The sequence below is a fragment of the Equus przewalskii genome, chromosome X (assembly GCF_037783145.1).
Source record: "Equus przewalskii isolate Varuska chromosome X, EquPr2, whole genome shotgun sequence".
NCBI classification, from domain to species: Eukaryota; Metazoa; Chordata; class Mammalia; order Perissodactyla; family Equidae; genus Equus; species Equus przewalskii.
The window spans coordinates 44,526,774-44,542,981 of NC_091863.1; the positions used below are offsets into that span (position 1 = coordinate 44,526,774).

The window sequence follows — 16,208 nt, forward strand, 5'->3', positions numbered from 1 at the left end:
CCTTTTTCATGTACTACTTACTCCAAATAGACCTGGGGTCCGCAATTTTCCAAGGCATGGTTTGCTGACTTCCTCCTGTTAATACCATGCCTAGTGATATTCTGGCTATTAAATACAATGCGTTTCTTGACTACTAACCTCTGTGGCCTGTCTTACATAAATGTGATCTCTGTTAAGTTTTTGGGAACACTGAGAGTAGCTCACAACTTAAACCCTGTTCCTGATTACTTCTCCTTTGAGGAAACTGGTCGGAGGCCACAGCCCTAGGTCGTACACTGCTGAAGGATAAGCTCTGATCTACTCAGGGTGCTATGCAGAGCTGCCTTAGCCTTGCTGTGAAGCAGAGCAAAGGTTCACTCAGATGAGGGTAGTGACAGGCAAATGGCACCCCCTTCTCAGTCAGCTGGTTGGTGGGCAGAAGGCAATGCAGCAGCAAGCATGCACTGCCCCAAATTGGTTTATGGCTAGGCTTCCCCAACAGGAGGCCTTGGTAGGCTCTGGATATAAAGAAAGTTTCAGTTAGAAAGTGACCGTTGGGAAGAGAATTAGTTTGCTAGGCTACATTCCCATAAAGTCCCATCTGAATGGAGAAGCTTTTTAAAGGAATATAGGTGATTTTGCAGTCCTCTAGGCACCCAGATTCGCAAACAGCAAACACAAAACAAACGTCGAGCGAGAAAACAACTGAACTTGGAAGAACTTGCTCTAACCCAGGGTCGCTAGTATGTGCTGTTGTATTTCTAGAGAGCCTCACAACAAGTTGGCAGACAAGGCTGGGGAGGTCAGCCTGTTCTGCTTGTTCAGTGGACAAATCACAGGACACAGATGTTAGGTAAACTCATCAAGGTTAAAGTGCTTCTAAGCGACACGAACTGGGCCAGAACTCACATTCCCAGGTCTGAGTTAGTGCCCATTTCTCCACATCAGGCATCCTCTTTCTACACATGTACAGAGGACGGGCCGTGTTGGGTGCAATTTAGCTGGCAATTCGGCTTTCCGAATGGGACACATTGCCCCCCACCCCCGAACTTATTCACCAGGCATAGCCATATCCTATTTCACAAACTCTACCAAGGGCTAGGAGACATCAAGGGGCTAGACAGGGCCCCTTTCCTCAGTGGGATTACAGTCTGAGGCCCTGTCAAGCAAGCATTTAATCTCTTCTAGCCAAACAGGTATAAAGTATTCACTTATTTTTAAAAAGGTCAGGTGAAAACGTGCAAAATCTTTTCCATCATTTATTCTGTCAACATGCATTTATCAAATGCCACTCTCACACACTGCTTGAAACACCTTGAGAGGCAAAAACTGTGCTTCCTCTGTGATAAGCGCTTTTCATTTATTTTCTCATTTAATTCTCACAACCCTATGAGGCCGGTACTTTAATTAACCCCGCTTTATAGATCAGGAAATGCAGACTCAAGAGAGGTGAAGTGACTTGTGTAAAATAGTATCTTTGGAATGACACGAGAAAGATACAGAGTGCTTGCTCTAGAGACTCCTCCCTCAGGGGAGCAAAAATTGACTCACTACCCTTTGGGGCAGATTAAGACAAGCTTCGTGGAGGAAAAGGTCTGGGAGCAGGCAGATGGAAATTAGTTGGAGATGAGAGGAAAGGCAATTCAGGCAGAGGAGACAGTGAGCAAAGATCCAGGGTGGATAAAGTTCAGAGTCTGCTCCGAATTACATTCGGATTACCGCATGTAAGAAAGAAGCAAAATAAATTAGGTATTCAGGTAGTCTGGAGCCTAGAAACCTGGGAGCCAACCTGCACTCCACCACCCTCTCCCCATTCCCCACTTCCCCTCAGTCAGTCTCTAAAGCCTGCCAATGATCACCCTTAAAATGCCTTTCTGCCTCTCCATCCCCATGGCAACCACCTTAAGGCTCGCTTTCATTCTCTCTTGCTTCTTATTCTAATTGCTTCCTAAGTGACCTGCTAGACAATAGTCTGCTCCTCTGTGAGGCTGTACAAATGCGAGTCTGATCCAGTCAGTGCCCTGCTTAATAATCCCGTGAATATAAAACATTGTAAAGGCTCTGCTCCTCTTGCACACTGATCGCTTTTGCAGTCCCATCTCCTCTCATCACCCAGCACTTCAGCCGTAGCCATCTAGATATCCTAGGTAGGCCCACGAATTAATTAGCATACACATAAACTCCTGAAAACAGGGCGAGTGAATGCGTTGTGTAAGCCAAGACAGGAAAGGAGAGCTGCGACTAGCTGATTCCTTCCAGGAATACACTCCCCTCGCCCACACACACACACCCAGCAGGCCTTAGGCGAGAATGGAATAGAGGCAAACTGTTTCCCAAGACCCATGACCCGGTCTCGCCTAGACTGAAAAATACAGGGATCCTATGATATTCATTTCTCCTCTGCACACCCCTGTCCTGGCCAATCCCTAGCCGTCATTTCTGCCCTAGTCCCACCCCTGCTGTGGCCTGCCTCTTTTCCTTTCTGACAGTGGACGTCTGGGTGGAGGAACCACCCACTTCCTCTTTGGAGCTAGGGGAGTGCGTGGCAGTAGAGGCGGAGCCTATTCTGCACAGAGTTCTTGCGTATTTGCAGCTGGGGCGAATGCAGGGGAGGTTGCTCACGCGAGTACGCTTGTGTCCGAGTGAGCTTTATCGCTGTTGCTACAAAGACTCTATTGACATTGGCGGCTTCAGCGGCGGCCCCTTCTTATGGTAGAGATAGTTGTTTGTTGCAGAGGTTACAGGCATTCTTCCCTAGAACTGCTGTGGGCTCGGCGCCCCTAGCAGGAGATATGCCTCGGGGACGCAAGAGTCGGCGCCGCCGTAACGCAAGAGCCGCAGAAGAGAACCGCAACAGTCGTAAGATCCAGGCCTCAGAAGCCTCCGAGACCCCAATGGCCATCTCTGTTATCCCAAGCACCCCTGAGGACGACCTGAGCGGCCCTGAGGAAGACCCAAGCACTCCGGAAGAGGCCTCCACCACCCCTGAGGAAGCCTCGAGCACTGCTCAAGCGCAAAAGCCCTCGGTAGCCCGGAGCAATTTTCAAGGCACCAAGAAAAGCCTCCTGATGTCCATATTAGCTCTCATCTTCATCATGGGCAACAGCGCCAAGGAGGCCCTGGTCTGGAAAGTGCTGGGGAAGTTGGGGATGCAGCCTGGCCGGCAGCACAGCATCTTTGGAGATCCAAAGAAGGTCGTCACAGAAGAGTTTGTGCGCAGAGGGTACCTGATTTATAAGCCTGTGCCCCGTAGCAGCCCCATGGAGTACGAGTTCTTCTGGGGACCTCGAGCACACGTGGAATCTAGCAAGCTGAAAGTCATGCATTTTGTGGCAAGGGTGCGTAACCGATGCTCCAAGGACTGGCCATGTAATTACGATTGGGATTCGGATGATGATGCAGAAGTTGAGGCTATCCTCAATTCAGGTGCTAGGGGTTACTCCGCCTCTTAAGGAAATATGGGGCAGACCCTTGAGAGGGGTTGGAAAGAGCATCAAAGGTACCTCAAAGAGTAGATTACCTTGGTCCTGAATTGAATATGATGGGGAAGGGGGAGGGCACTGTATTTAGTATTTGTGATCAGTGCTAATTGTTTAAACTGCGAAATAGAGGGTTTGCTTTGGATATTGTAGAATTTTATTCATTTTAATACAGTGTTGATTTAGGTCACGATATGTTTAAAAATATGATTGAAGAAAACATTTCTCTTTTTTTGTCTTATTGAGATTTAGTGTAACAGTCTGGCTAAAATTTTAAAATGAAGTCTTTCCATCATATTCTGTGATCAGGTACATATTTTATATCATTGAAATAGGCTGTTCTTTGAAAGTTTGAAATGACCAGCAAAATGTGAGAGAAGGATGGGGGAATTCTTCTATATCTGACCTTCCTGAAAACCTTTGTGTCTGCCCTTATGTAAAGAAGACTGACAACTACCATGATTTTGCATAGTTACTGCAAAACATAGAAAAAATAAAAGCATAACGACGAGGACACCTTGTTCATTTATTGACCACCGGCTATGTGTGAGGCACCAGTCTAGATTCTGAGGATACTCCTTAGCACACAGCCTTCAGTTCTAAAGAATGTTCTAGATTATGTGGGAGAGACAAACGTACACTGGCAGTGTGGTAAACGCTGTAATAGGGAGTGAGCATGGGGCGCCATGAAAATTTAGAAAAGCTTATGTGACCTGTCTTGGGGGGATGGGACAGGAAAGAGGACATCATAGGGTGCTATGAAAATCCAAGAGATGCTTAAATAAGCTGGGGGGGATTTGAAAGGGGCATCAGAGCATACTATGAAAATGTTTTGTATTAGGTGCTTTTTGGGTACTTAATTCAGCTCGGGGAAGCACGCGTTGGCAAAGGGAAGGGAATGTCATAGGGTGCTGTGGAAAGAGAAAATACACTTAAATCAGCTTGACAGGAGGGCAGAGGAGAGAGGGGTGGTTTCAGGAAAAAGGACATTGTGAGGATACTGCAGAAATTAAAAAGATGGGACTGTCAGAAAATTCTTGGTGAGATGACAACTTGAGGTCTGAAAATAATACTGGAGATGGGGAAGGGAGTAAATATGGAGGCACTAAAGGCAGCACGGACGTTAGAGAAAAAACAGATTCTTCATTGAGCTATTAAAGTTCTGTCAAGGAGGAAGTGGAGAAAAAGAAATGATGTGGGAAAGAGGTGAGCAGGGGCTAGAGTCTCAAAGGGTGGGAGTTATGGCCGATTTTAATGAGAACAAAGATGATTACTTTATTAACATAATGATAAATCCTGGAACAAGGAAAAAGAGGCTCCAAAACAGCAGAGCTGCTTGGATGAGCCAGAGAGATTCGACCTGTGGCATATCTCTGAAAGGTAACCTGGCACTTCTCTCAGGAACTACGGTTTGTTAGGAGGCACAAATTGTTTTAAAAGTGTGTGTGTGTGTGTGTATGTCTCCATGGGGGTGGGGCAGAATTAACTCTTTGACTCTCTGCTTCAGCCAGTGTAGTAGGTCCAGAGGGCCACCTGGCATGGTGGCCTATGGTGTGCTAAGTCATGTGGTATCAGGTTTCTTCCCACTTCCAGGAGCTTTCACACTTTCTTACCTCATTGTACCAAGGAGCTCAATGCCATTCCTATCCATTCTACCACCAGGGGCTTCTGAATCCTTTACTTCACCCTGCAGGAAATCTGTAGATATGGGAGTCCTCCCTCACGTTCATATTAGCTACAGGCAAAGAACACGCATAAGAAGCCCTGGCCACCCCCAAAGCCTACCACATTTACCCCGAGAGCTAAACACTGCATGAACTAAGTCCCCTAATAGGGAACACCAAGGAAGGGTGCCTCACCCAGCCTTGTGGGGGCTCAGAGGGAGCAGCCATCACACACAAAAGAGTGGCCAGGGTACCTTCTCCTTTCTTTGCCTCCAGTCAGTCTTACCCTGCTTCCAGTTGTGTGCAAGATAAAGTGTCTGGGGCCAGAGTAGGCTAACAAATGACTTTCTCGCAAAGGCCCAGGGACTCATAGACATCAGCCTGCAGGCAAAGGAGGCTTCAATCAAAAGTAGGAACTATGACCCCTCAGCAGCTCCAAATTCATTCAGCAAACAAGAAAATAGTGAGAGTCTTCTATGATTCAGGCAGTGTGACAGAAACTGGGACTGCAGAAAGTCAAAAGGCATGTTTCTGGCTCCGGAGGGGCCATATTTGTCAATACCAACTCCAGAGGTAGACAAGGTGTGAATCTGAGGTTCAGATTACTAAGTGACTTGGCTGTCTAGAGCTACAGGGGTGGCAAGGGACAGATCTTAGACAAGACCCCACTTCTGTTCCCTGCAAATCCAGAATGCTTTTCTATTGGCCACCCTGCTGTCCACCTCTGCCTGCCAATGCATCACAAGTTCCCTGTCTTCAAAAGAAATGTGTGAAGTCAGTGGGACAGGCCTCAGTAACCCTGACTGCAGCCTCAAATCCTTTTGGGGACAAAGCTGACTTTAAGTTCTCCCCTTTTTGCCGAAGGGGGCTCATAAAAGTCAGTCAGCTAGTAAGTGGGAGAGCCTGCAGAGCAAAGATTGATTGAGCATCTCCTCTGTACCAAGGGCTTACCACATATTATCTCTGCCAGGTCAGTAAGGTTACCCCTCATTTTACAGGAAGGGCCAGCTAGCTCAGGGGAAGAAACAGTGTCCTGTCTGAATAACGTCCTGAAGGACAGGGGAAGAAATAATGTCCGGTCTGAATAATGTCCTGAAGAAATAAAAACCTGTCTGAATCCATGCTTTCCTTGGCTCTGGTGGGGAATAATCATCCAATTGTCTAAAATGGTTATTTGCGAGTGTGGGCCAAGAAGCTTAATTCAGTCAGAGAACCAGTAGGACCAAAATAAAGGGAGAAAGAGTGGGAGTATATTGCAAGCTGCACTGTAAAAGAGATGACTGCTGGAATCCTGAAGGCCTCAGGCAGGAGGTTCCCCAGGGATGCACAAAGGATTGGGTGACCTGCCCTAGCCCAGCAAGGAAGCAATCAGTGGCCCAGGCTTATTACCCCCTTGGCCTGAGGTTTAGTGTGTCTCCCACCCCTCCCTGCCCCCCAACACACTACATTGGTACTGCAAAGAGTTCATCTTCATTTATTAGGTAAATGCTGAACAAGGGTGGGATTTCCGGTGGCTGTGAATGAACTGAACAACAGGGCTGAGGGAGAGGCAGGGAAAGGGGCTTCTGGAAGGTGGTGAGAAAAAGAGAATATTCATTGTTTCATTTACATAAATTCTTTGAGCTTTGAGCAGTGTCCAGATGGGACACAAGCTGGGAGCCTCTTGCTGTGTAAGTCCACAGCCTAAGCTGGCCTGGCCCCAGCAGAGTTTCCACAAAGTGAGTGGAAAAGCTGCAGTTTTAGTTGCCAGGATACCTCTGAAGTGGATTGAGTTTCTGGGTCCTAGAACACTCCACTTGTTTAGGGAGCTCAGGGATAGAGAGCCCAAAAGTCCGTAATGCATAGCAAGAGTGGCAGCTGCCATTTCCTGAGTGCCTAAATTGTGCCAGGCACATTGATGGCTGTTTTCATACATTGTTTCTAAATTTTGCAACAGTCCAGCAAGGTGGGTGCCACCAGGCCAAGTTTACAGAGGAGGAAACTCAGAATCAGGTATCAGAAGCAAGTTGCTAGGGTCACCTGGTTGATCAGTGGCAGCCTTGGACATGAACCGAGGGCCAGCCAAGTCTAAAGCCCACACTGTTATACTAAAACAACAGACTGCATCACCGGGACACCTGGGGCTCCACCCAGCCTTGAGGAAGTCTCCTGTCTTCAAACTCCACCAAAACCCAGGGTAAAAGTGAGAAGGAGCATGCTGGGGTAGGGTGAGGAGGTGTGGGAAAATGAGGTTAATAAGCCATTTGGGGATTAGCTGCGGACGTCCCTTTATTCTGATTTGTTGCGGCCCCAATCACCAGGCATCCTTGAGGGATTGCTATGTGTAGAGTGAGTATTTCCTTCCCAGACAAGTGTGTCTTCCCCATCACAACACATTGCTCAGAAACTTCGGCGCCCTGAAGCCTCCATCAATCCTCAAATCCTAGGTCCTGGCCATCACACAATAGACCAACCAAGCGGCAACCTCTCTGGGCCTGCAACATCATGCGCTGATGCTGTTTCCAATCCAAAAGGTACAATGGGCTGGCAGAACTCTTACCTTGAGCAGAGTAGAGTTCCTGGGGTAAGATCCAGGCAGCAAGTAGGGGGTATCTGCCCATGCAATAAAACAGGCTGAGGGGTGTCCTCCTTGGGCCCAGTGTTGTGGCCGTGGCCTCAGCAGTCATGTGCTGGGCAGACCATGGTCATGGTGAAAGATAGATATGGATTCTGCCTGGACTCACATTCACCCCTGTGAGGTGGGTAGTGTTCAGGATCCCTCTGTCTCCTTCCTTTGGCAGAAGCATTGAATTCTAGCTCTCTGAAGGAAATGATGTTGAAGTAGTGGGGGCGGTAAAGAAGGGTTATTGGTATGAAGATGTACTGAGACCTGTATACAGGTTACTCCAGGGCTCGCGAGCCGTGAAACAGTTAAACATCAAAGAGCTAATGGAATTTCTTTGAAAATTTGTGTGAGGACACTTGCATAAAGGAAGGTCTCAGCTCAGCCGAAGCTATACAGGAGAATAACTCTGGAGTGATCCAGGGCTTGGAGAACAAGTTTGGGGAGGAAAAGTGGACTCTAGGATTGTACTGCTCATTGCCCAACAGGCATAAGCCTCACAGAGGGTGGTTTGGAAGGGAAAGTGGACCCCACAACCAGCTGGTGAAAATCGGTCCCAGTTCTTGACTGGTCAACTTCTGCCTCAGTTCCTGTGACAAATGACACCCTTGCAAATGTTATCTCAAAATGTGCAGCACATGTGAAGTGCCTGAAATCCCCCCTGTAAACTCTGACCAAGGAGAGTCTTGATTCATTCTGTAACGTCTCAAAAATAACTGGGCCTACATTGTTTTGGATGTTGTGATTATCTAACAAGTCATCCATTCACTCATTCAACACGTATTTACAAAGGTCCATTTGTGCCAGTCATGGTTTCAGTCACCTGGGATACATATATGAACAAATCACAAGCTCTCTTGCACGAAAATAGGAAATAAAAGGTAAACCTTTTAAATAACAAATTATACAGTACCTTAGAAGGTGAGAAGTAGTCTGGTTTGGGGGAGGGGTGCGGGGGTTGGGGGCAGCGGTAAGCTCACACAGAACAGGGTAAGGTGGATCAGAAATGCCAGGAAAGAAAGGGAGCATAAAATTCAATACCAAAAAGTGTGCAGGGTAGTCTTCATTGGAGGGGTGACATTTGAGCAAGGAAGTGAAGTTGAGGGTGTTTGCCTTGCTGATATATAAAGGAAGTGTTGTTCAGACAGAAGGACCAGTTAGTGCGAAGGTTCCAAGGCCCAGGAGTGTCTAGCACGTTTGAAGAAGGATGGAGATGCCAGTGTGGCCTGCGTGGAGTGAGCAAAAAGGGCAAGAGTTGGAGATAAGGAGATACGGTCAGAGAGATTAACAGAATCTCACATTATGTAGGGCCTATTAGGCCATTTTAAGGAGTTTGGTCCTGTTTGCAGTGAAGCGTGAAATGTCAGAGGCAGGAGGAGGGAGACAGTGAAGGATTGAGGAGAGGAGTAGCACGGTCTGACCTACCTTTGGAAAGGACCACTTTGACTACTTACTATGTTGAGAATAGAGTGAAAACAGGCAAGGGTGGGAGCAGGGAGACTAGGTAGGAAGCTATTGCCATAAGTTGTGCTGGAGATGACAGTGGTTTGGATCATCCTGGTAAGAGTAGATATGGTGAGAATTGCTCAGTTTCTGGATATATTTTGAGGTTGACCTAACAGAATTCCTGATGGTTTGGATGTGGAGTGTCAGAGAGGGGTCAAGGCTGACCTGAGTCCAGAGATTTTTTTTGCCCGAGCAGCTAGTAGAATGGAGTGGCTGTCAACTGATATGGGGAATGCTGTAGTAGGAACAGGTTTTATAGGTGGGGGAGGGGATCGAGAATTCAGCTCTGGACTGTTGAATCAGGATGTCTCTTTGACACTCATGTGAGTTGAGTAGGCAATTGTTTAGAATTCAGTAATACAGAAGTCAGGAATTTGGCTGAAAGGTTGCACCTAAGATGTGTAGATGGCCTTTAAAAGCTATGAGACTATATGAGATTGGTTAGGGAGTGAGTGTACATAGAGAAGAGCAGAAGATCATGGGCAGAGACCTGCAGCATAAAGGGATGGGGGGAAGAGGAGATGCCAGCTGAGGAGACTGAGAAGTTGTCACCAGTGCTGCAGACCAAGAGTGTAGTGTCCCAGGAGCCACATGAAGCAAAGCGTATCAAGGGAGAGCCAGTGGTCAACTATGCTCAAAGTGCTGATGCCAGGTGAGATAAGAGGAGGAGTGAGACTTGACAGTTGGATTTAGCAATGCAGAGGTCCCTGGTGCCCTGGATGAGAGCAGCTTCATTGGGAGATTGGGTGATAGAGCCTGCTTTGGACAGATTTAAGAGAGAATGGGAGGTGAGGAACCAGTGAGTACAGACAAGTCTTAAAAGGAGTTTTGCTGCAAAAGGGAACAAAGAAATCGGGCAGCATCTGGTGGAGGAAGAGAGAGTCAGGAGAAGATTTACTACAGATGGAAGAAGTAGCATTGTGCTGAACGGAGGAACTCAGCAGAGAGGAGCAAAATCAATGGCACAGGGGAGGCAGAGCAGTAGCTGTTGGAGAGCAGTAATTGTTGGAGCAGTAACTTTGAGTAGGCAGGAGGGCACTTGGACTTTGCATAAAGAGGAGCACTAGAGCATGCACAAGGAGTTGCAAATCATGTGGTTAGTGGATTGGGTAGAGGTCAGCTAGATTTTCTGGCCCCCTTGAACTCCTCTAGTTGAGGTAAGTCACCTGCCTATTTGTTGAGCCTCCATGTCTGTTGAGCATCTTATTGTGTGCCAGGCACACTTTAGGACACCCTGGTAACATTTAATACTCCAAACAACTCAATAATGTAGGTTATATTGTGATCCCCGTTTTACAAGTTAGAGACGTGCTACACAAGGTGGTCAGATGGACTGGCCCAGGACACTTAGCAAACAACCGGAGGAGTAAAGTTTTGAGCCCAAATGGTCTGACTCTCAAGGTAGTCTTATAACCTTAGACTCAGACCTGCTGGCAAAGCAGAGCGTGGAATTACTCTTGCTGTCCCTTATACTGGTACCAAGCCTCCCCACTGAACCACAGCTGCTTCGAATGACTACATGATAGCCACAGCCTGTATGCTCGAGCACCTGCCTCAGTTTCCTGTATGACACTGTATGACTTTAGTGCTAGAGCTCTATTCTGAGTCTGAGGCTGAGGGGATAGAACCTCTGCGATCTTGACTTGCTTGAAACAGACCCCTCCTCTGAAGGCTGGCCCAGCTCCAAGTGGAACAGACATCCCAGAACCATAGAACTATCCTCTCCTCCTTGACTTTTAGAACATCCTTAATGCCTGGAGGCCTGTTGGCTGACCAAGCCAGGACAGTAACTCCCTGGGGACATCAACAACTCTGATCAAACTAAAAGGCCACTGTGCCATTTGGAACACTATTCTTTAGAGTGTTGGCCACACACACACACACACACACACACACACTCTCACTCATGCACAGTCTTTTTTTTTTTACTGAGTTCATAATAGTTTACGCTGATGTGAAATTTCAGTTGTACATTATTTCTTGTCTGTCACCACCTAAGTGATCCCCTTCACCTCCTCTGCCGACTCCCCACCCCCCTTCCTCTGGTAACCACTGAACTGGTTTCTTTGTCCATTTGTATGTTTATATTCCACATATGAGTGAAATCATCTGGTGTTTGTCTTTCTCAGACTGGCTTATTTCACTTAGCATAATTCCCTCCAGGTCCTTCCATGTTATTGCAAATGGGACGAATTTGTCTTTTTTATGGCTGAGTAGTATTCCATTGTATATATATACCACATCTTCTTTACCCAATCATTGGTCGATGGGCACTTGGATTGTTTCCATGTCTTGGCTATTGTGAATAGTGCTGCTATGAATATAGGGTACATATGTTACTGTGGATTGTTGATTTCAAATTGTTTGGGTAGATAGCCAGTAGTGGGATAGCTGGGTCCTATGGTAGTTCTATTTTGAGTTTTTTGAGGAATCTCCACACTGTTTTCCCTAGTGGCTGCGCCAGTTTGCATTCCCACCAGCAGTGTATGAGGGTTCCCTTTTCTCCACACCCTCTCCAACATTTGTTATTTTCAGTCTTAGTGATTATAGCCATTTTAACGGGTGTAAGGTGGTATCTTAGTGTAGTTTTGATTTGCATTTCCCTGATGATTAGTGATGTTGAACATCTTTTCATGTGTTTATTGGCCGTCTGTACATCTTCTTTGGAAAAATTATCCACTGCCCATTTTTTGATCAGGTTGTTTGGTTTTTTGTTGTTCAGTTGTGTGAGTTCCTTATATATTATGGAGATTAACCCTTTGTCACATATATGATTTGCAAATCATGCACAGTCTTTTTGTTCTCCTTGGGGCTTCCTCCAGTCGGCTTCATTCTGTCATCTTCCCACTCCCTACCAAACTTGTCTGGCAAAAGTTCCCATCTAATATGACCCAAGGAATGAGCTTCACAGTGAAGTGGAGCCTCATCTCCAGATAAGGCTTTCACAGGATTGGGTCTCAGGTCACAGTGTCCAGGCCTATGCCAGGAGAGGCATAATCGTATGGCTGATCTGAGCCAGTGAGAATCAGTTCAGACTCCCTGAGAAGAAAGGAACAGAGGAAGAAGAGAGGGCACGGGGCCATAGGAGACCCAGATTTGGAAGGCAGCTTATTTTATAGATGAGCTCCTCTAGGGCACACACTCACCTTCTACCCTCTCCAATAGCCCTGACCCAGAAATCGTGATCAAGGCCTTTAGGTGCCCACTCCTCTGCAAATGGACATTTAGTATCGTTTTACTCTGTTCTCCCTTCACATGGTGCTTTAGTTAACATGCCTGAAACTGTGTCCCTCGTTTCAGAGATGAACTCCTCCAAGGTGCCCCCCAGCCCTGCTGCAGTGCCTGCCATAAAGGCTGTCATCGAGCTGGCCCGGAGGCATCATTGGCCCCATATGATGCTGTGAAGTGGAGAGCAGCCACCAGGATTGTGTAATCGGCACTTCTGAAGTCCTGATAAGACAAACAAGTGCTGGGCACCAGTGGAGTAGCAGTTGAGGTGAACCATGCAAGTTGGGTGGAAACATGCTGGTCCCAAACCCAAGGTGTCTACATGATACCTTGGGGACCTAGTAGAAGTTATCTAACTTGTGTCAGCCTCTGTGTACACCGCCAAAAACATGAATAATGCCTCCTGCTTTATAGACATGTTGTGGAAAATGAATCAGCTGATTTTCACAAATCCCCTAGACTGCTGCTTCTCAAACTGTCTGCGGTGAACGACAAGTATTTGTTGTTTTCCAAGCCAGGCACTCATGGACCAATACATTTGTACGATGCAAGGAAAATGAATTAATAGAAAGAAGAAAAATGGCAAAGACACACAAAGTGCAAGCCTCGATTTTTTAAAACATCATAGAGACTCTCACCATAGACGATAGAACTTTCTAAACATGTACTCTCAAATTATGTACTTACCGCAGATTGGTGACACAATTTTGCGAGGCAGCAAGTGTCCACAGACTGCAATTTCATCTGTTCTGCTCTGGCACGGTGCCTAGCCCATCAGAGACATTCAATCAGTGGTTGCTATTTCAAGGGAATTATTACAAAATATGGTTCTTATCATGAAGGAGATTAAATAAGAAGAAATTGCAAGTAAAAAGAAGAAGAAATACCAAATTATTCGATTGCTGACAGAGTGTCAAGAGAGTTGTATGAACAAGAAGCAGTACAGGAGTTCAAAAGGAAGATATCACAGCGGCCAAGACTTCCGCTGGGCCTTGACAGTCAAGGAAAGATGGAACTTACTTTGTAGCTTTTTGTACTTTGTGATTGTAGGAAAGCTTCGTGATTCTTGCACACATTTCTGCGAGCCCTGAAAGTATAGTGTTCAGGAAATATTTAGCCTTAATCCCACCATCCAGAGGTTATCTGTGCTAACATTTGTGTGTACTCTTTCAATGCATAGTCAGGAAGATGACAACGAATATGATACAAATTATAACAACTATATATATGTATACACACACACACACACACACACATATATATATACTTAATGCTAGACACACATATATTTGTAAACATTTACATCAGTTTTCTGTATATCGGTACAAACATGTACAGTGACTCAGAGCCCCCCTCTATTATCACTGTTGATCTCACAGCCCCCTTGGCAAAAATTCCCATACTTGTTGTGTCTGGGAGTCCCAAAAGGGTGACACAAATTGCTATCGAGACCTATCTGTTCACTATAGTCTCCAACAAGCAATCTGGAAGTGCCCTGAGAGAGCTTCAATGGAGCCTCCAAGTAAGACGATGACCCTCATGATGTCGACATTGCCCCCAAGCAGTTCGCACAGCTGCCAGGGCCCACGTGCCAGAGCCAAGCTGCATTCTGTGCAGAGGTGCGTGACATGTCCCTATCTCTAACCCTGTACAAAAACGTGGACTTTGAAGCAGCTCCGCCAAACCCACACTGCCCCTCTCAGGATACCAGTCCCCCTCACCTCCTTCCCTCCTATCATGGTTATCTGCAAACAAGTCCCCAGTCTCCAATACAATGCACCAAGTACTTGGAAGCTCTCAAACCCTGATCTGGGCAGTTTACAGCATACACACACACACACACACACACTTGTACTCTCACACATACACACATTAATGCATTGCTGAGGAGGAACTGCCTAGTAGGGGAGAGAACCGTTATCACAGCTGCCCCTCTTCTATGTGCATCCGGGGCAGTTCAGAGGAGCTGGCTGCTCCTGAACTCTGGTCTCCACACCCTTGTCGTGGGGGAATTCCCTCTCTCCTCAGGTCATACAGGACAAAATTATGATTTGTCTCAAGGGACTGTACTAAGGGGCAAAATGAAAGACCAAACAATAAGCAAAATAAGACCCTACAAACATCAGGATAGAACTGCTCTTTGACCCAAGGCTGATCACCAAAGTCAGTCCACACATCACCTCAGGCCGATGAACATCTCAGCCACGCAGACCCCGGAGCTTGGCTTGGGGCTAGTCCACGCAAGTTTGACCCTCAGGCTGTGGCAAGTGGAAGGTGTCACCACAGCCCAGCCTGCCAGGGGATCTCCTTTGCCTCAGAACCTGTTTCCTTTTCTGCTCTCTGGTAGGATCCACCCTCCTCCCATGCACCTTGGCGACAGCACCTCTTCCTGTTGTTCTCTGGCCACATCTGACCTTTCATCTGGGCTGCCCCTCTCACCGCAGTCCCTGAGGCAGCTCACAGAAGCCAGGGTACCATGGGCCACTCTAGCACCCTCAAGTTTACTCCTGACATGGTTGCTCTGTGCTCTCACTCCTGGAAGCCTGTCTGACTACTCCTATTTTTGCATGCTTCTCTGACCCTCCTGCCCTCTCTGCTGTCCCTTCCTCTTTCAACAGCTCCAGCTCTCATTCTCAGTTCATTGACAGAGGAGTTCTGACAAGCATGTCCTGGGCCCCCAAAGTGATAAAGTCTCCCTCCCCCAGCAGGTGACAACTCCACTTTGTCTCCCAATTCATACAGAAAGACATCAACCTCTCCCTAAAGGTGTGCACACATACCCGTATACCCACAGACAGCTGCCTCACACCTCCTGTTCAGACTCTCCCAGATGGGACATCACCCCAGTCTTCACTTCTGAGTGTGTGCTTATTGGCTTACATTCCAAGGCAGACAGACACACACTCAAGTGTACATTCACAATCAGGTGCCCACTCACCATATGTACACCCCATAAACACACCACATACACTTCCACACTTGCAAACGTATCTAATAATGCATAGGCACCTTAGAGTCACGCATGCCACACACAAGTACACAAATATATACGTGGGTACACACAAGGAGAGAGAAAATCTCAGAGCGGGGTATGGTGCCCAGAAATGTGCGTAAATGCACACATGTGCACATACCTAGAAAACTAACACACATTACAAAAACAGGGACACTCATTAAGACAAACACACACGCATATATGTGCGTGCACACACACACACAAGAAGGAGAAGCAAGTTGTGTCTACCAAAACTATCCAAATTTTGCGAAAGAAAGAAAGTTAGAGATGCATTTCTAAGCCTCTGCGTCTTACCTTCCCAGGCCTAGAATACATAGATATGAAGCTAATGATGTGACAGGCTTTCTCTCACTCTCTCTCTCACAAACACACACGAGCACGCACGAAGACACACACACCCACCCATGCTCAAACACACACACATTTACTCTTTCTCTCACACACACATACACATGCACACACACACAACTTCCTCAGAAATGGTAGAGCGGGAAAGTTGACGGTGGGAAACATGGTTCCAGATCCTGAGCAGCAGTTACTGTGAGTAGGTGGCACCTACCGCCTCTCCAGAGCCCTGGAGCACAAAAGAACTCAGTTCTTGACACCCAGCCTGGACAGCTCGAAGGTCAGAGACATGCCAGCCTGCTTCTCAGCTCCTTCTGTTGGCTGTTCCCTGATTCCTCTCCCTGCTGTGAGACCTCCCTCCACCCTGGCACAGCCCCCTTGAAACGCAG

The 16,208-nt window shown here is 47.0% G+C and overlaps 1 protein-coding gene across 1 annotated transcript; it reads left to right on the forward strand.

Moving 5' to 3' along the window:
- Positions 1 to 2,491: 2,491 nt before the first annotated feature.
- On the forward strand, positions 2,492 to 3,972 carry MAGEH1 (MAGE family member H1). The gene has a single exon (XM_008512526.2). The coding sequence runs from the start codon at positions 2,772 to 2,774 to the stop codon at positions 3,429 to 3,431; it is 660 nt and encodes a 219-aa protein (XP_008510748.2). The 5' UTR covers positions 2,492 to 2,771; the 3' UTR covers positions 3,432 to 3,972.
- The last annotated feature ends 12,236 nt before the right edge of the window (positions 3,973 to 16,208 follow it).